At 41.0% G+C, this 21504-nt stretch overlaps 1 protein-coding gene across 1 annotated transcript in view; it reads left to right on the top strand.

The window, feature by feature from the left end:
* Positions 1 to 21504, top strand: part of PDE11A (phosphodiesterase 11A) — a 388241-nt gene that overhangs the window by 317500 nt on the left and 49237 nt on the right. Inside the window, exons 14-15 of the mRNA XM_059392799.1 lie at positions 6037 to 6127; positions 9516 to 9616. Of these exons, the coding sequence (XP_059248782.1) occupies positions 6037 to 6127; positions 9516 to 9616 (192 nt within the window). The remainder of the gene's footprint in view (positions 1 to 6036; positions 6128 to 9515; positions 9617 to 21504) is intronic.

Genomic DNA, 21504 nt, shown 5'->3' with positions numbered 1-21504 from the left:
TAAGCTGCAGATCTACAGAGGCTTGGCAGCTGTAGGCTACTATTCTGGGAAATCTGTGATGACCACACCAAGAGATAAGAGAAACAAGAAAGGGAATCTGCAGAGAGAAGAGAAGAAAAGTAGGCATTTGGAGAGAAATAGAAAAGAGAGATTGTACAACCCTAGAGAAAGACAGAGAAAAAGCAGACTTGATCCCTCCTTCCCACAGCTCTCCTCCCTTTCCAGGAGACCCAGCCACACTTGGTGATAACTGGGCTCCATCAGAGTTCCTTTTCTCCCTTAATCAACCTTCTCTTTAGTGAAGTGGCTCCAACTGGTTTCTGTTCTTTGCAACTAACAGTACCTGAGACCAAGAGAAGAACTACAGTGTGTTTTTTCCTACCTCCAGTGCTCACCAAAATACTTGTAGGGTAGATATTTTTGTCTCCATTTAACAGGGAGGGCCTGAGCCTCAGGAAAGTAATTAGCTTCACCAGATTCATACACCCAGAATGTGGCAGAATAGTATTCAGACCTGGGCTACCTGATTCCAAAAGCCATTCTTTAACCATTCTTACATGACTTTGTAATACTTATTTGGGGCCTTTGAGCTTCCAGTTTATTGACTGCTTTGCCATATATGTGAGTTCTGGAAAACTAAAATATATTTTGATATCCAGCAAATCAAGACGCAGAGCCATAAAAAGAAAGACCTGAATGAGACCTTAGTAGTCATATTTTTTCAACACCTTAATTTTACAAAGATGGAAACTAAGTTCCCCAATCTCAAGTGACTGATGTGAGATTAAACAACTTTCGGTATATGAAATAGGTATCAAGTTAGTGATATTCAACTTATTAAGTTGATGAACTCAATTTTTTTTTTGCATCTTCATACCACATGATCAAATCTACCCATTCCAAGATATTCTGACGTGTTTCCTCGAGACAATTATTCTTGTACACGATTTACCAACTCACAGGATGTCCATTAGCCCTGCTTCTACCAAAGCGAGTCACTCTTGAACCCAACCTCAGTTAAAATTTCCTTCAACAGTGAATACTGAAAGAGACATTTTACATCATGGGGAAGGGATTACCTTTTCATTGATTGGAATAAGACTTATTCAGTAAGCATGCCCTTGTTTAGAAAAGCCCTAAGAAGAAATCTAATCCTTATTTCCTTTGTTATTCCACAATAATTGAGTGCTTTTTTTGTGTGGAAGGCTCTGTGCTAGGCATTGTGGGAGACATAAAGAAGTATAACCAACAGTCCCTTCCCTTAAAGTAGTTACAGTATAATTCCAACCTTTCAAGTGATTTGGAAATGGGATTTGAATGCACCAGTTATTATGTGGCAAAGCATACAGTACCTTTTATTCATATATAAGGCTATAAACAGGAGACATTTAGCAAGGGACAAATTACTATATAAAATGCAAAATGCCTCTACAATAAAAAGTTGTGACTTTAGTTATAGCACAGTATGATTTATTCTCTTAGCCTTTCTGATGAGTGAACCTTTGCATTTTCATATTTTATTCTTAATTCTTAAGTATTGGAGCACAGGCAGTGAATGATCAATAGGCAGAGAGGGCGGCCATCCCACCATGCTTGGCAAGTGCTCTGCGAACACCTCTCTCCTGTTTTCTCCAGGGACCGTCTTTCCCACTCATCCCCCTCTCCATTACAGCTGCCCCCGATGATTAAATATCAGTACCGAGCAGCTTTGTAGTATATTCTCCTAGGAGACTTCTTCTATTCATTTCTAGCATAATCTCTTATACTCATTTATTGGGAATGAAAACCCATCTTGTCGCTTTCGGCCAGGTCCCAGAAGTGAAATCCTGGGGCACATTAATCTGCCATGACAGCCTAATCCCATTCCTCACCACCTCCCAGCAATTCTCAATTTCCTAATTACCTTTCATAGTTTTCCTTTTAAAACTTTCCCATAAGCCATAGACACACACTTCCATCACATCTCTCTTTCAAAGAATATGCACGTCTAGCAAACTTACACATGTTTTTGCACGTCTATTTTTTTGCTCCCTGGGCAAAGTGCTGAATGCCTGTAGGGAAAGAATTTTCACTTCAACTTTTCTTTTTAATAAGTCTCTCCTTGGTGTGTCACCTACCCAGAAATGAGAAACTTCAGTACGTCGGGATGACCTAATCAATAAAGAGCTTCATGAATAATCACATGTATAAATATTCCTGTGCTTCTGGGATTTGGATATACATTATGGGTATCCACAATTTGGAGATATATAGAGCTCCATAATTTGGATATGTAATATTTTCGTAATTACATTGTGCGTGCCCCAGAGCTCTTATACGATGGATATACTTACCATAGACAATTAAAATGAGGGCTGGAGTTAAGGTTCATTTTTTTCCATATGCAAATAATGTGGGTATCTTTTCATATTTTACGTGAAAAACTGGAAGTATACCTTGACACTAAATGTATTACATGAAAGACATGGCCTCTTTTAAAAAATGGTTTTATGACAAAGTAAAATTGGTTAATACCGCATATGATGTTCCCCCCTGCCAGATCAGTGTACTTTCACATACTGACACTGGGAAATCCTACAATTAAGAAAAAGAGAGAACTTAACTTTTTTTTTTTTTTAAGATTTTATTTATTTATTTGACAGAGAGAGATCACAGTAGGAGAGAGGAAGGGAAGAGATCACAGAGAGAGGAAGGGAAGCAGGCCCCCTGCTGAGCAGAGAGCCCGATGTGGGACTCGATCCTAGGACCCTGAGATCATGACCTGAGCTGAAGGCAGCGGCTTAACCCACTGAGCCACCCAGGTCCCCCGAGAACTTAACTTTTTAAACTCAGCATTTTCCAAATATATTTGACCACAGGACCTTTTTCATTTCTGCCCATATGCCATTTCATATTTCAAAGAATATTCTGCAGACTACTTTTTGATAAGGTATATATATCCTAACAGATGCATTTTATTTTTGGCCACTTACATCAAATTTAATGTGTATGGGCTTCACTCCTATGGCCTAGGAGTTTCATCGCCTAGTGGCAGGTAAGGCAACACCCTCAGTGAGACTTGGCCTGAGAGAAAAAGCACCATGAGGTTTTGCAGTCTTAGAAAAACTGACAAAGACCAAATCTGGTAGTGTAAACCAAGGGTCTACATGAAAATGGAAGTATTCTTGCTTTTATGATTTTACTCTAGGAAACAAAGTGGGTTTGGTCTCGTGCTCTACTTCATGAACGCTAAGACGGCACCTTGCTTGCAGAAAGATGAGCAGTATTAGAGCAGGTCTAATCAGAGACATTCTCCTGCACAACTAGAGGGACTGTGAGCTTCCTGTGGGCAAGAGCCAAGTCTTATCTATCTCTGTACTCCGCACGCCTGCAGCCTGGCATTGTGAGAGTCATCAATACTTGATGGGTGAATGAATGATAGATGAATGAATGAACCACAATGTCTTCCTCCACTTTTTGTAGCCTTAGTCTGCTTCAGCTGCAAAATCTACATATTTTTGTGATGAACTCAGTATTGTGTGGGAGTCCAGAGAATGTAAGATGCAATTACAAGGGGAACAAAGAGGGAGGCTGCTGCCGGAGATGCTCAGACTGGGGACAGTCGCATGGCTGCATTTCCGCAAATGCCCAAGAGGACATCTGATTGAGCTTGGCACTCAGAAGCCCTGTGGATCTGGAGAAGAGGGAGAGGAGACACTGGAGCATTTGTAATAAGGTGTCCCCTGGTGGAGGGAGGAAACATCCCAGTCATCCTGAAAAAAGAAAATATAAAGTAATCTGTGATCCTCTAGCTGGTTTAACTTTTGTGAGGTCTGCTAAACCAACATGATAAAGGAAGAGAGAATATGTTGCATCGTGACCTTAGCCTGTATCAATGACTGTTATCAGGATTCACATTACTAAGCGAGGGGCATCTGGGCATGGCTGGCAAATAGAAACAAATCACAAGAATCTGAGCTTGTGGTTAGCAGTTATACAAGTAGAATTCTCCATTAAATTTTGAAATCTTCTTTCATTGATAACAACCACCTTGGCAAAAATGGAGACTCAGTAGCAGAAATGAGAAAGTTATCTTTCTCATGATGCAATGAGAAGAAATTTACAAGCTTGGATTCCAGGCCAGAACTGGTACCTGCCAGCTGTGTGGCTTTGGAAAAGTTGTATAACTTCTCTGAGCCTAGGTTTCCTCCTTTGTAAAATGAGAAAAATTACTCTTATTTCATGGTGGTCGTCAGGACTAGATGAAATGACATAGTAAGTCGTTATTATGTTGCCTAATGTATGATAGGTAGGTACTCATGATAGTTATTATTATTAATAACATTATTACAAAATATGCTAACACACTTTTTACTGTCAACTTTCCAGTTCAAACTAAATCTCTAGCCACACCAGTGTAAGCTTATTAGCCAAGCAGCTAATTTTTTTAAGTACCTGTTCCATGCCAGGTAACTGGATGTGACATGCACATAGGACCTCCTAGAACTTCAAAAACCAAAACAAAGGCATACAGTGAACACTTTGAAAAATGTATTTTCATAAAAATGACCTGTGATAGAAAATACTAACTAAAACTAAATATTAATTAATCACTGACGATTAAGATTAGCCCAACAAATTTTCACTTATTTAATGATACAGATTAAGGTAAGATTAAAAGAAATAACACACACTTGATTAAAACCTAATTCCCTCCTTACCAACTGTATTCATAATAATCCCTGTGGAACCCTGTGTTTCCCCCAACATGTGGTCAGCTTTGAGTCTTTGCAAGGTCCCTGGGCTCCTGATCTGGCTAGGACCTTGGGCCGCTTCACAGTGGAGATGGAAGACAGTTTATGACCAAAATCCTTCACATTGACCAAAAATGCAGTTCTTCCTCCTCTCATTAGCAGGGCACACTGTGAGCTATCAATCTCTGGCATTTCCAAGTAAAAGCCAAATCACCCTTTTAATGTCCAAACTCTCTAGAATGCGCAGGAAAGAATACAAGGACCCGGATGTGTCATTAGAGTCCTGGGACTGCCCTTTAAACTATAGGATTCTCTGGATCTCTCTTAGCTCATAAAATGCTCTAATCCCTAATCCACAAGAGCCGGAAATGAACACTCTTGGACATTTCCAATGAACACTTTGGTTAACTGATACTGTTGAGAATTAAATTGTTCTACATAAGCAAGATTTATAGATAATTCAAAATAGTTTTTTCAACTATCAATTAATATTTTCTTTCTTAAAATGGAAATAAATATGTGTTTTAACTGATTTACAGGATTTACTAGACTGCAGTCTACTCCATGTCATGCATTATGATAGGCACTTTCAAATATTTTATTTTATTTTCATAAATAACAGGAGGTAGATAGCATTATCATAATTTTAGAGACAAAGAAACTGAATCTTAAAGCACCCAAGTAGTTGTCCAGAGCTATTACCAAGATCCAGGGTCTGACTCCAAAACCAGGGAAATTTCCAGAGTTCTACCCTGAGATATAATGGGACTGTGGGCTGGGAAACAGTAGTAGAAGCTTGTCAGCCATATATGTATTGGTTAAATGGCCTCTGCCCAATATTCCCAAGGGTTTTTTCCATGGAGAGTTAAATGCATTTAGTATAAGAGAGTTAGTTGTTCTGGGCCCTCAGAGGTTACATAAGGTTTAGTTCGTGAACCGTATCCCCTGAGCTAGAATCATCCACAGCACTAGGCTTGGACCTGGAACACTTTCTATGTTGTTGTGTCATGGGCATTACCTTCCCTTATGACCACATGTCCTGTTCCTTACTAGTCTGTAAATGTCTCCCCAACATGGACTCAGTCTCATTTATTGCTGTATCATCCACAGGCTCTAGCCTAGCACACAGAAGTTTTTCAAAATATTTCCTTCATGGATAAGTGAACTACACAGTTTTCCTGAGAATGTAGATGCTCATGTTCCTGAGCCAAAGCAGGAAAAGCAGTTTGATCCAAAGTACTGGTGTGGGAAAATCAATGGCAGATGGAGGGCCCGGATCACTCACCCTTCTGACCTCTTTCAGGAGCGGCTCTGCCCTGGCCCAACTCTATGGAACTTCCGCTACCTTGGAGCACCACCATTTTAACCACGCTGTGATGATCCTTCAGAGTGAGGTACACACCCAATATTCTGCTTCCCCCCTTGACAGTAAACCAATAAAATGATGTTTGCTACCTCTTCTTTTCTTTGTAGCATCACAGGTAGATATGGAGAAGAGGGGCACGCTTTTCTAGGCCAAATGATTGTTTTTCTTGGTGGCTTTAAAAAATTCTTTCAGATGCCTGACCAAGAACCTTATTCAAATTCTTCCTGAGTGGATTCATTTGGGTCTCAGTACCAGTAAGAAGACTTCTCAGACTCACTCAGCAGAGGGGACTGCTTATCTAGCTCGTCACCAGGGCACAGGCTTGCCTTGCTGAAGGAGGACAGAAGCCCACTAACAGAGTGACTCGATCCCAGTAGTGAGTGGCCCAACGTTACCGTTTTGCAAAATCCAAAGCCATTTGAAAAGACGGTAGAAGTAGAAACAGGGTGAGAAAATTACACTTTATTAGCACAATTGAGAAGGCTATAAAAGATAAAAGAACCCAAAATTGCTGGTGGGAGCAGTCTGAAAGTGAGAATTGCAGCTAAACTTGAGACCCTGGGCCAAGGCCATATGCCTTACTTTGTTTCATGTGGCAATGCAGGAGTTGGAAATAGTTGGATTTTTGTACTTTTAGCTCTCCACGGAGAAAAAGAAAAACCACTAACTGACTCTGGCTGAGGCATCTGAGTTTTAAATTGCCAGGAAAGGATCTGTTTAATTTTCTGCAGGCGTACAGACTTTTTTTTTTTAGGCCAAGAAGGGATCATCTGTTCCCCATTATTTGTCAGTTCTCTAGCTGTGCCATTAATTATTATTATTATCATCATTAAGGCCCTGCTTCGCTGGAATAGCATCATTAAATATGGAGGGGTTTTTTCCTCCAGCCTATCTTGAGAAAGCATGTCTTTTGCAATATCACGAAAGCCTTCTTCGACCCCATAAAGGAGAGTCAGCACTCCGGAACCCAGTGCGGCTGGGGAAGGGCAAACCCGCTGGGGGAGATGTATTTTCAGTTGGGAATGAAACATCAAAGGTTAGGCTCTCAGCAACTTTGACAGAAACCAGCATCCCAGCATCTGCAGCTCTGGAATTTTCCTAAGTAAGCTGTGTTTTAGCTGAGCGCTGTGGAAGATGGCTGGCAGGAGGGTAAGGAGGAGCTTGGGTGCAGACTGTCTATTCTGTGCTTCTGACCCCAAAAACTGCCCCCACTTCGTAGCAACAGGCACTATAAACAGGGTGTTGGGGTCTCTCAGAAGGTCATTTGTTTGTTTCCTGGGAAAAACAAACCCCACTAACTGAGAATTTGCCTTCAGACAAACAAAACACATTGGCTGGCCCTCACTCCAGGGTTCCCTATGAAGAACAATAATAACGGAACCGCGCCCCTGAGCGACAGGGTGTGTGTGGGGGTCATGGCCTGGCGCTTCCCCTACTTCCCCTTCTGTCCTGCTCCTCAGAAAGGCAAACATGTAGATATCATTATGACCCTGCTTTTCAAATGAGGCAGAGGCTGGCGGAAAGTTGCTCCAGACCTTTCTCCTTCCACATTTGGGCTTACTTTTCATCAATACCACTCCCCCCTAAACAGGGAGTAGAAGCAGTATTTCAGGGAGACAAATCTCTTTCAGAAACTAACCCTCGAGGCACCGTAGAAGGTCAATTTACATACAAACAATACTCTGATTATAAATTAGCTATTTTTTTTATTAAAGCTTATCTGGCTAGCTTTATCACTATTAGCTGTAAATTTGTCATTTACGACATGTGCTTTAAAATTGGTAAAGCTTGCTCTCTCACAAAATGATCAAGATCCTTGAATTTAGACCAAGTCTCTCCTGAGCGCCACATATTTTTTACTGTAACTTGCTCTTAAAGGTTATATCTCTCTCACCAGGAAATGCTAGATGCACAGGTCTGGATCCTGGTTGACGATTTTTCCATAGTTTCCACCCATTTTCTCCCAGGCCCCCAGCACACCACCCCATGATTGATCCATGGGGCAAAGCTCAGGCAAGAAATCCTGGGCAGAATTATGACATGGCCTACGTTTAGTTATTTGTCTTCTTCCTAATGGCTGAATTAGGGTCTGGAAGAGTTCATTTGAAAATTATTATTAATATTGGACCTGGTCCCAAGTGGAACCAATATACTCTAGACTTTGAGGAGCGGAGAGTTCACCCAATAAGATAAATTAACTCAGGGAAGGTGATTATCATCTGGTGCCTGGTAAAAACTAATTTGCTAATTGATATTCTGGTTCCCTAAAAGAATTAATTTACCTCCTGGTAGAGAACAGTTTATTCTCAGGCAGTCATTCTGCCCCTTCCTTCTTCAGCATCTTGTGGCTCTCAAACACCGGGTTTAAAGCTCCTCCAGTTCCCAGGCCTCCTGTTTATGAGTTCTTAATTTATGCTAGGAAAACCTGATCAATGAAAAATTCCCTGACTTTCAAAGCAAAGTAAGTGAATTGTCGGTCACTCTACGCAAGGATTTTTTTTCACTTTATAAAAACATGGCAGAACTGTCTTCATGCAGCTCAAATACATTTTGATGAAAAGAAATGTGCTTTGCAAAGGTGTGGAGATACAGGTGCAAGTTTTCCTAGGTCAGAGTCCTCTTACCAGTCCCAAGAACTATGCCAAGAACCTACCATATACATTCTAGCCCCTCAGGGATGACGTACTGAGCTCAAACTACCACACACTACATTGGGATGTATCGTCACAATTTCATGCAGGGTTTCTCAGACTCAGCCGTGTTGCCATGCTGGACTAGGTAAATCTTTTCTGTGGGGGCTCTCCTGTGCATTGTGAGACACTAAGCAGCATCCCGGGCTTTTACCCACCAACAACACACCCAACCAGTGTGACAATCAAGTGTCTCTAACCATTGCCAGAAGTCCCCATTGCCGAAATCACCCTCAGCTGAGAACCGCTGGTCTAAGGGTTTTTATTCTTCGTCCTTGAAGTCATTTGTTGCCATAGCAGGTGCTCCTAAAATGCCAACTTAAGTCTTTATAAGTGAAACTAGTGTTCATTTTAGGGTCAGAAAGATTCCCAAATATTTTGTCAACTTTTACACTCAGTAAATTCTACAGGAAGTGGCAGTCAGATGGAGTAGTTGGGACAAACCTGACCACAGTAAGTTTAAACATTTTCAGAGTTTCCTATTTAGGACTAATAAAGTCTAATAAAGGATAATAAAGTGCCCCCTCGTGGCCCTCAAAAAAGATTGTACTTTCTGACTTTGCTCTGTCTTCCCGAGAATCTGTTTGTATTTGCACAAAATGTCATTAAATTGTTTTAAATGGCTTTATCATGTGCCCATAATTTTTTTTTAATATAGGAAACATATGTAATCAACATCTTCAGATCTAATGTTGTCTTTCGTGACCTTTTACTTTCTCATTACAGGGTCACAACATCTTTGCTAATTTGTCCTCCAAGGAATATAGTGACCTTATGCAGCTTTTGAAGCAGTCAATATTAGCAACGGACCTCACGCTGTACTTTGAGTAGGTATTGGCATTTGATCTATTTGACAAATGGATATCTAAAATTTCACCCTGTAATTAATTTTCAGGTCCATGTTGGAGGTTGCCTGTTACTCCAACACTGGTATAAATGTGTAAATGAGCTAAATTTTTGTTGTTGTTTTCCTCTCATCTAAATGAACTTCATTAAGGTGGAATCTGTAAGACAAGAAAATCAGAGCTACCATTGTGAAATTTACAGCTTTCTTCTATTTTATGAGCTTTGTGGGAGATTTTTTGACTCTGAAGCTAAGTGGTGGCCATTTTCATTTTCATTTTAGAGACTGTCTTAAGATTGCTGTTTTGGACCATTATTTCTGGTCAGATCCATAATGGCTCTGGTGAGGCTCATGAAACATTTGTTGCTGAAAGGCTGACTTGAAATCCAAGACTTTCTTTCTTGCCTCTCCTCTAGTTCTCTTTCTCAGAAGAGAGGTCCCCATTTTTTCCAAAGTTCAAGCCTCCATCTGAGGTGGAAATTTCATCGCTCTTATTTCCTCTGAGACCTGCTCCGTCCTGTACCACCTCTTTTGACAGCCTGGAAGTCTCTTCCTCCACTAATATGCAGTTTCCTCTTAAAGACCCATTTCCCTTCCTTAACAAATTCTTTCACTGGATCCCATGGAGATCTTTTTTTTTTTTTTTTTTTTTAAAGATTTTTATTTATTTATTTGACAGAGATCACAAGTAGGCAGAGAGGCAGGCAGAGAGAGAGAGAGGAGGAAGCAGGCTCCCCCACTGAGCAGAGAGCCCAATGCGGGGCTCGATCCTAGGACTCTGAGATCATGACCTGAGCTGAAGGCAGAGGTTTTAACCCACTGAGCCACCCAGGTGCCCCCTCCCCATGGAGATCTTTAATTGCTTTTCGATTTGCCTTTCTTTTACTGACTACCTTTTAAGATGAATGGAACACGTTAGTACCTTTATTTTCCTAACACCTATTTACACTCAGTAGACCATGTGCCCCTTCACATTCAACCGGAATTGTTCGGTCAGAGGTCACCAGAGACGTCCTTGTCTTCAAATCCAATGTCTATTACTCATTTCTGATATTGTCTAGCTTCATTGAGACCTCTGAAGGTTTACGGGCTTCTTACTGTCAATTTCTACCCTCTTTTCTTCCCCAACATCCAGCTCCTTTTCGTCCTCCTTTTCTGGGTTCTTTGTAGGTATCTTTTCACCTTGTTCCCACAAATAAGTTATTGAACCCATGTTCTTCTCTCTCTACTCAGATTTGTTCCTCAGCCTCATCTCCACATAACCCTGTATAGGTACATAGAAGGCTCTGGAATTCTTCAGTCTAAGCCTCCCTCACATTCTAATCCTGTATCTCCAACTTCCTTCTCAAAAACTTTCAGTGCCTTCATTGCTTTTAAAGCAACCTCGAAACTTTTTTTCAAGTTTCAAGGCCTTCCACAATCAGCCCCAACCTTTTCTCCTCCTTATCTTTCACTTCTCTCCTACCTCATTTGTCTACTCCGACCAGACTGGTCTACATAATGCCCTTTGAAAACATCTCAGAGGTGCCCCTGTGCCCTAATCACACTGTTTCTGCATGAGATCCTCTCCCACACCACTCCCCCCCCCCCCCCCCCCCCAAACATTCCTTGAAGGCTGATCTCCTCCATCACCTTTTTTAGAAAGCCCTGTTTCACGCTCTTTAAAATCTTACTGCACTTTGGGATTGTGTCAGTTTGAATTAGATTCAATTGTAAGGGAAAGAAACCCCAAAATAGCAGTGGCTTACGTCTCTGTCACATAAAAGAAATCTGAAGATCTGCAATCTGGTGTTGGTAGAGTAGTACACTAAGTCACGGGGGCCCCAGTGCTCCTTTTATGTTTCTGAGCTGCTGCCTTCAGCACGTGGTTTCCACCTTAGTCCAAAAGAGCTGCTCAAGCTCCACCCATCATGTCTACATTGCACCTGCAGAAAGAAGAGACGGGGAAAGGGGCCAAAAGGTGATGCAAGCTATCTTTTAAGGAAGTTTTCTGGAAGCTCTGCATAACTCTTCCACTCACATTTCTTGGTCAGAATTTAGTCATTCAGCTATACCTAGGTTGAAGGAAGTTTGGGAAAGGAAGCTACCATTCTGGGTAGCCGTATGCCCTGGTAAAAAAGGTAGGAGCCCTATTATTAAATAAAGGAAGGTTGGATATTAGAGTACACAATCATAAGTATTTATTGTTGGATTCTGCTGAATGACTTAGTATATGGTATTGTGGCAGGAGAAAGGCTTTAAAGGTATGCTGGTCTGGATTTAAATTGCATTCTGGCATTCTAGTTAAATCTGGTAGATGGAGCCCAGGTGTTTATATCTTCTCTCTCCTGAAACTCCACTGAAAGGACACCAAATAAATTTAAAAAAAAAAATAAAGGCATAAATCTGCAAGGAGAAAGAAAGAGAACATACCACAACTGAGAAGAGATGTCAATACATTAGTGGAAAATGGAAGGCTGACCAACAAATGGTAACTGACCTAAAAGAGTAGAAGTGAAAAAGCAGAACCTAGTGGAAAACAGCTCTGAGAAGCAAGATGATTTGCTCTGTAAGACCTTTTTGGAGCCCAGAGAGAAAACGTGCCATGGAAAGGGGATGTGACTCTCAAAGCTTAAGTAAAACAAGGAAATTGATAGCAAGCCAGTTTATACAATGCTCAGAACCCACAAGGACTTCCCCCAAAGTAGCCAGTATCTTCCCTTTCTCTACCCCTGGAGATAGCTAGAGATTTACTCCCTGGAGAAATGAAAGAACAGACTCTGGACTGAGGAAAATACAATGTGGGAAGGAGATACAGAGCTCAGAAGAGGGAATGAATTGAAATGGAACAAATCTCTGGATTGAAAACCCATAGCCCAGTCACCCAGAAGCTAAGAGTTCATAGATCATATACACAGGGATGTCAGATTTAGCAAAAAGAAATATAAGAAGCCTAGTTAAATTTGAATTTCATATAAACAATTAATAATTTTTAGTGTAAATTTGTGCCATGTAATGTGGGTGTGGGATGCATACATACAACTCAATATCAGTCTTTCAATGCCTTACTATTATATTCAAACTAATATGGGGGATCACAGGAAATTTTGTGAAGGCCACCCATATGAAATACAGAAGCCAAAGAAAATAGGAAAAAATGATATTCAGAGCAAACAGGGAGAAGAAAACAAAACCCAAAAACCCAATACCCTTAGACAGCTAAGATATTACATCCATGAAACAAGAACAGGATGCTTTAAAAAATAATAGGAGTGACCATAGGAGAAGAAAAATCTCTTGAAATTAAGATTACTATAGCAAAAATAAAACAGGAAATGAAAGCATAGAAAATATACTCAAAGGACAAAAGGCAGCAATATGGAAAACACTGTTTTTTTGTTTTTAGTTTCTTTTTTAAGATTTTATGTATTTTTTTTTGACAGAGAGAGACGCAGCGAGAGAGGGAACACAAGCAGGGAGAGTGGGAGAGGGAAAAGCAGGCCTTCCACTGACCAGGGAGCCTGATTCAGGGCCCTGTCCCAGGACCCTGAAATCAGGGCCTGAGCCAAAGCCAGACATTTAATGACTGAGCCACCCAGGCACCCCAAGGCAAACATTGTTTTGTTTCATTACGTGCTTTTCGTTACTGTTTGGTTTGTTAACTACATGCCTGTATTACCTTGATAAATATAAATTTAATTAATTTTTAATATGTATTTTTAATACATAATTAAACAAAACTTCCAGCTCTGCCATCACTTGGCTGTGTGTCATCAGACAAATTAGTCACCTCTCTGAGCCTCTTTTCTTCATTGTAAAATGGAGATAATAATACCTATGTCATCTGTCTTTTATGTCTTGTAAATGCCTAGCAGCACCTGCAATCTCGTTGCTTTATAGCCCATTTATTTCGTGTATTTTGTGACCCTCACGATTAACTTAGCTGTCCCAATCTTCCATTGTTTTCTGGAATGATGTTCCTTGATTTGGGATTCATGGAGGCCTATATCCCTTCAACGTTTTTACTTCCTATCTCTGACACTTGCAGGATTTTGTGTTATTTTTGCTCAAAGTCGAAGCATTTTCCCAAGCCAAGTTTCCAAGTAACTTCTAAGGAGGAAAAAAAAAATCTCCCCAGTTGGAGTCCATTTATCAAGGCCTGTTAGGGATGTGTCGAATCACTGAGTGACCGCTGGGACTCAGCCAAGGAAGTTGGTTGCAACTCCTTTTCTCATTACTCTGTTCTTATCTTAATGCTGCAGACCCTGCTGTTTGCTGACTCCCAAAGAAGCCAGCTTGTTCTCTTTTTGTCAGCGTTATTGTCTTTTGAGGTACCAAATAGCTGCTCTTTCCCTAATCTAGACCTTCAGGAGGCTGATTCACTTGCTTGTCGAAAGTTGCATTAAAGTGTTGCCATATTTTTAGCCAAAACAATCCCTAGGGTTAATGAGGGGATCCGCAGCCACTGCAAACTGTCACCCAGATGCTTTTATTCACAAATATACAATTGTGGAAATGGAAGGGATGTTACATGTGATGTAATCCAATTCATCTCTTTTATTTTGTAGATCAGGTACTGAGCTCCAAAAGGTTAAATGGTGTGGCTTGGGTCTTATAACTAATTAGTAGCTAACCTGAAATCCACACCTGCTTTCTCAGGGCTTTTTCTGCAATCATGGTGTTCCTTCTCTCATGGAAGAATCAAGAAATTGTTGTCATTTGAGTTGGGGATACGTTATATGGGACACTGACCTTCCCAGATGTATATCAATCAGTTTACTTTGAAAACCAGCATGGGTTTCCCCTCTCCCAAAGCAGAACTGGAGACAAGGGCTTGCGTGCATTTAGCATATCTTTGGAAGTGACATCAGAAACAGGAGGTAGGAAAGCTATTATAAGGACACATCTCCTAGCTGGTCATCACTGTGGTCAACTGTGCTTGACCCTGCAGGGATTGCCTGAAAAGCCTCAGATGCTGCACCTCAAAATTACCCACTCACCTCCATTCTCCACTAGCCAAGGTTGTTCCATGGGTGTGAACTCCCAGGACTTGGGACTTCCGGGACATACACATCCAAGGGCTGGAGACTCCTCCAGCAGTCCCCATCCCACACAGAAAGTCAGAGCAGCTTCCCCACCCCCCAGCCCCCCACCAGCAGGAATTAAGTGAGGCACCACGTAGCTTGGACAGGAGCTCCGTGCAGCAATATCTGAAGAAAGGTGGACCAGGAGGGTGTGGGTGGCCTGACACAACTACTCTCTAAGGGTCTGAATTATCTCTGGTTCTTCTGCCCTGGCTACTCAAATTGAAAGTCAAGGGGCGCTCTGGTGGCTTAGTCCATTAAGCCTCCAACTCATGATCCCAGGTCAGGTCTTGATCTCAGGGTTGTGAGTTGAAGCCCCACATTGGGCTCCACTCTAGGCATGGAGCCTACTTAAAAAAAAAAAAAAAAAAAGTCCTGATACTCTTGAGGTCAACCAAAAAGGAAGCTCACTGCCTTCCTCCCCTAGGAAAGGGAAAGCACTGTAGAGAGGACCGGTGCAGGCAGGAGGAAGCTCTTTTGCATCTTTTGGAGTGTTTATGATTCATTCCACAGGAGAGTTCTACTGCCACGTGCCAAAAGAGGAAAATAAGATTCCTATAAATATGGAACCCCTTTAAAAAAACAACCACAGAAACGTGTAAATTTAATTTCTAATGGCTTTGGGCATTTTGGGGATTCTATACCACAAGTGATAGATGAAAGCCGAATTCACAGGTTTAAAAAACAAAAATAAAACAAACGATTAAAAAAAACCTTGGTGTGAATTTCTAGGCTTCACAACCCAAGTCCAGGGTTAATTCTTTAGTCTGATTTTCCAACTCACTGAAAACATTTTCCAGTTTCTGCTCAGTGATCTTCTGAAATTGATTTCTGTGCCTGTTTCTGAGTCCCTGCAGTGAATAAGGCTTTGATAATTAAATAGTAATTTCAGCATCTCAAGCAGGACTTAGATGTACCCTATCGGTAACCAGCCATGTGACTTTGAGGGAGTCACTCACTTAATCTCTCTTTGCCTTGGGTTCTTGTCAGCAGCATGGAGACAGGCATAATACCCGTAACCATCCCCTACGGTCTTTGTGGTGGCCAAAGGAGATTACCTATTAGAAAGATTATTTGATAGTTTAAATAATTAAGATTTCAAAAATCTAAATAATGTAAATTTAAATCATTTGAATTTGATAGCTTTGACCACTGAAAGTACCTTATAAGGAAAAAAAATCACTCAGTCAGAAAACTTAATAGAAATTACCCTGTAAAGGATGCTGCTTGTTGGAGTGTGGGTAGGCAGAAGAAGAGGTCCAAAATTATAAGCGTTAAAACTTCAAAGGGAAGTCACAAATACCCTATTCTTTTGTCTGCATGAAGTCAACAGAGATGATTATTAATAAAAACAACAACTAGTATTTCCTGAGTGCTGATTTAGGAGCTTCATATACACATTATCCCATTTAATATTTAGAGCAGTCCTTGTGAGCACAGACACTATTTTGACCTCATAATACACATGATGGAAACTGATGTTCGAGATTACCCAGTAAACTGCTCACAATGTTAATTGATAAGAGTGAGATCTGAACCAGGAAGTTGGATCCCAAACTGTTCTTAATGACGGTGGCATTCTCTCTGCAGTTCTACAACTATTGGAACTGAAGCCAAGCCTGGGAACACTCAGGCATTAGGGGCAGGAGTCACTTGAGTCTGCCCACACCTGAGGCCAGTTGCAAGCACACTAGGTAGGCAGCCAGCAGGTCGCAATTCAAATAACCTCCATCAGGAGGGCGGGGAGGTGGAGGCCCCAGGTTAGAACTGCTCAGGAGCCTGTCTGGTGGGGCTGAGAGGGCAATCAGAGGCTCTTCGTCTACACTTGAGCTAAGCTGGGGCAACAGAAGTTGGCAATTCTTTAGCTTTTATACAGTCGACAATAGCCATTTAGCATCCATGCCCAAAGGCTGTGATCACATGCCACTCTATCTCTCACCCAGCATCCAGCAGGCGCCTTCCCTGCGCCTAGTGCCTTCCTGGCGTTACATCAGCTTCCTGTATCACCACCATCATGGTGGCCCTGTGAGTGCAGACATCTCTCTCTTGGAGGCCCAAAACCTGACACACAGCCTGATGTAATGAGTTCTCAAAATATTAGCTTTTTGATATTGAATTCTCGTACCAGCCTCCAAGGTAGATATTATTATCCCCATCTTAACAGATCAGGATACATCCATGGACTTAGCGTAAGTAATTTACCCAAAGTTATTGCATTGTCCGTGCTCACATCTCCATGCCTCATTGCCTCAGACCACTATAAGAAACTGAGAATTATCCAACACTTCAGATTTTACAAATCCATTTGGATGCTCAATGCTTTTCCAACTGGCTCTCTAAATTAATCAAATGGATCTTCAAACTGAAATTTTCCATTTCCCTTTGTGCTCTACAAACATTCATCAGCAATTATGGAAAATGCCCAGTATAATGGTATCTTTGTCTTTGTCTTTCCAAGGAGAGGCAAGAAGTAGCATTTTTCAAAAACATCTGATAATGACAGAAAAATGTGCTAAATTATCTTAGATTATTAAAGGAGTTATAGTTTGACCATCCTTTAAAAATTAGATTACTATCTAGAACAATTTATTTTTTTAAATACAACAGGAACTCAACAAATGCTTCTGTTGCTATTCAGGCAAGACTATTCACTCATTCATCACTCAACAAATGTTTATTAAGAGCCCGCTCTTCTTACTGTTTTCAACTTCCGCTGCTACTGGCACTCAACTTAGCCACCATATTGGAAAGAAGAAAGATAATCAATGCAGAGTAAGGTATAATGACTTACAAGGCTTAACCCATTCCTATATTTTAATAGACCCTAATGAATTAACCTGCTGAAATTATTCTACAGTTAGAACAGGCCTCACGGCAGGTGGACGGAAGAAATCTTTTGCCCCATTTTGGTGTATTTCAAAGCACTTTCACATGTATTCATCCCCATGTCCCCACCCACGTGATATGACAACTGAATAAAACATGAGAAATTCATCCACTAGCATTTATTGGTGCCTTCTTTATACACTTCTCTAGGCACTTTGCTAGTTTCTAGGGATGCACAGGCAGATAAGACATATCTCTTACCTCAGGGGCTCTACACACATGGGGATGAGAGAAAACTAGCAATTACCAGAGTGTGAGGAGCGCTATGGCCAAAGTAAATGCAGGAGCCACGCGGGCATGTGCCATCTAGCAGTTCCTTGTACCATCTCTTGGTCTGGTGATTGTGCTTGGACTGAAGGACTCTTAGGCCCTGTGTTGTCTAATCTTTGGCCATTCTCAACATTCAGGCATTCTAACCTTTCCATTTCCTGCATTTCACCATTTTATTCATATCAGCAAAAATCCAGCTTCCGACAAGTAACTTCATTCACGTTCTTATCAGTGCTAGTCTAAAGATGGGAGACAATTCACTTTCAAAATTGAATATATAACTTTTTCCTTTAGTCATAATTACTAGAGTTAACATCTGCATATTAATTTTCTATTCCTCTCAGTGCTTTGGTGCCCAAATTCCATAAATCTCTCCAGAGTCTACATTTAGCAATCAACTGCAAACCTGTCATTTGCCTGGTGAATAAGCTGTAAGAATACCAAAAGAACAGATCTCTTCCCCCTCTCCCCCCAACCCCCCCCCCACACACAGCACACACACACTCCTTTCACTGCTACCTGATAATTCTGGGGCTGACATTGCAGACGATCACAATGACAATTTGTCAATTTGGCAGTAAATCCTTCCTAACGTTCATGGACTTTTAGTAGATTCGGAGCAGCGAGATGAACAGAAAGATAAAGAATATGTGCACATATATGCATGTATAGATATATAAATTTACCCCCCCCCAAATGGTTTGATTAAAATAAACACAGAAATGGTGATTTCTCACTTTACAAATAAAAGGTATCTGTGCAAGATAGATTACAAACCAGAAAGATTTTTAGTGTGGTGACGGGTGACCGGTAACCAATCTTTAGAATTATTTTTGAGGGTAATTTTAGCAGTTCTGTTCAAATGATGATTTTTTAAAGACTGCTATTTTTCTAAATGGAGCATATGTCAGGAGAGCGGGATAAAAGCCTAATAAAAACATATCTGATTATAAATGAGATTTTCCAGTAAGTTGCTTTTCACTAGCCGAGATATTTGCCATTGTCCTTGAAAACCAAGGTTCCCAGCGATCTGCTTGGGAAGTTAATGATACAGTTCCTCATGACGGAAGAGCTTCGATCTAGGGAGTATTAGGTAACTTCGTAGTTTTGTAGATGTTCCTTTTAGGAGTCCTGTGTTTTTAAAAGTGCCCCATGTCTAACAGTTTCACCTATGCTCGTGCTGTTGAGTCAATATAATCTACATACACATACACATATAGATGCTAAAAGGAGCAGCTGTGCCGGCGAATGCATTTCTCATCATCACAGTGGCTATCCCACTGTTGCTTTGTAATGATCATCACTAAGGAGGAGCTCAGAATTACGCCCCCTGGAGCCGTGAACGACCAGCTTGGCCCAGGCCATTTGCTGCTTTTGTGTGAGCATCCCTTTCTTGACGCCGGAAACACCTGTCTGGTGCCCACCGCGGGACTTGGCATCTGACACGCCCGTGGAGCATGTGCCTGCAAAGCCATTACATCTCATGAGGGCTGTGGGCCACTGCTGTCCATATCCTCTCAACACGCTGGGTTCTCTGGCCCGAGGATCCACCCACTCACGGTTTACAAAGATAATGTCAGAGGCCAGAACCGGGAGGCTGGGTGCTTAGAATCTCCCTAGATAAGCCCATAACTGCCATGGGACCTGGAAAAATCACCTCACCTACCTTCACCTTGAGTTTCCTCACCTTCGAAATGAGAGAAACAGTAGATGTTTCTCAAAGGTACCATATGCCTCTAACAGTCTATAATTATAATGAAAACACAAACATAGAAAACAAGCCACTCTATGACCCAGCAACAGTACGTAGGCATATGCCTGTGTGTGTGTGCGCACGTGCGCATGCATGGAGACAGGCAGAGAGAGAAAATGCACACAAATTCAAAAGGAGACATACACCAAGATGTTCATAGCAGCATTCTATGTAATACATAATAGCAAAACAACTGGAAATAATCTAAACCTTCGTCAGGAAAGTGAGTAAATAAACAGTGTATAGTAATACACGGAATAACCACATAGAACTATACATAACACTGTGGGTGAATCTTACAAATGCTGAGCAAGAAAACCAAGTTGTTAACATATACATACACTACAAGGACAGCATTTATAAAGTCTCAAAATATGCAGAGCAATAGTTTGCATAAATTTCCTATAAAATTAGAAGGCTCTGTACGAAGATGATTTCTACAAAACTTAGGAAATGGACATCTGGTGGTGGGAGGGAGGGAGGCAGAAGCAAGAGAGCAGAGCTGCTCAGGACCTCGAAAGGGTAGGTAAAGCTTTATCTCTAGGCTGGATGATGAAGTGGCAGATGCGTTCTCTATGTCTGATATATATAATGTGTATACCTTTTAAAACATATTAAGCATGCATAAAAAATTTGTGGTGTGACCTTTGCATATCATTACTTCCAAATCCTTTTTGCAGCCTTATGAAAATGATTAAGCCCATCTCCTGATCTTTCAACATGGTTAATTTTCAGGAACTTAAAAAAATTTAAAATGCACTTTGGTTCAAACTTTAAAATATCTATTTGACTATTTGTGTGAACAAGCATGTTGCCACGTGTATGATATACATGGTTTCACCAGTGACTAAACTTGACAAAGCTATGGTGTTCAGAAAGTCCTGTTGCCTTCGGAACTCATAGTCAAACCTTTGGACATCAGAATAAATATCAAGAAATAGACAATTTTGTCACTGGAGGAAAAATTAAATTAGTATGTCACATTTTTCTGTGCCCTACAGATTCTTCCCACCCCTTCTCAATTCACCATCCCATAGGGACAGTGGGTAATCCCTTTTGTCCCAATGCAGTGGAATCTAGTTTTGTTTTAACGCAGTGGGAAGCCTATGGCCAATTTTGGGTCCCGTTGATTTAAGACTTTGACACCAGCAACTCTAGCTATTAAAGTTTCCATAGTTGGGAAGTCTATATTTAAGGTTCTGTTCAGTTGCCCTATCACAGATTTGCATTTTTTTAAACATTCTTTTCTGGATTGAGTTAACCACCAAGGTAATATGGTCCATTTTACATCAGGGATATTACATCTCATATATTGAAAATACTCTCAGCAGATATAACAATATCAGTGGAAGGTGGGTGGGGGGGTGCTCAGACATCAGATGGGAATGATGTTCTTAAACTTCCCACAACTTGTTTTGTTGTCCTCTTGGTCTCGTGGGAATCTAGTTTTCCAGAATCTAAGGGAGCTTTGTTCCGATAGATTTTATGTTGTTTTCTTATTACGATCTCTCCAATGGCAACTGTGAATACTCCAGTACCATGAGAATTGAGGTGAAACCAGTGGCTGGAGAGTTATTGTTAAAAATGAATAGGTTGGGGGGTGGGGTTATGGACATTGGGGAGGGTATGTGCTATGGTGAGTGCTGTGAAGTGCATAAACCTGGCGATTCACAGACCTGTACCCCTGGGGATAAAAATACATTATATGTTTATTAAAAATAAAAATAAAAGAAAGCAAAAAAAAATAGGTTTCTGAGGTAATCATTCTCATTCATTGATCACTGTGACAAATATTTATTGAGCTATTCCTACACATCAGGCACTGTTGTAGACTCAGGGGATCCAAGAGTGAAGAAAAAGGGGCCAGGCCCTTGCCCTCATGGAGTTTGCCTTCTCCTG

The sequence above is a fragment of the Mustela nigripes genome, chromosome 3 (genome assembly GCF_022355385.1).
Source record: "Mustela nigripes isolate SB6536 chromosome 3, MUSNIG.SB6536, whole genome shotgun sequence".
NCBI classification, from domain to species: Eukaryota; Metazoa; Chordata; class Mammalia; order Carnivora; family Mustelidae; genus Mustela; species Mustela nigripes.
Note: the sequence above shows the minus strand (reverse complement) of the source record. Positions and strands in the feature narration are given on the sequence as shown.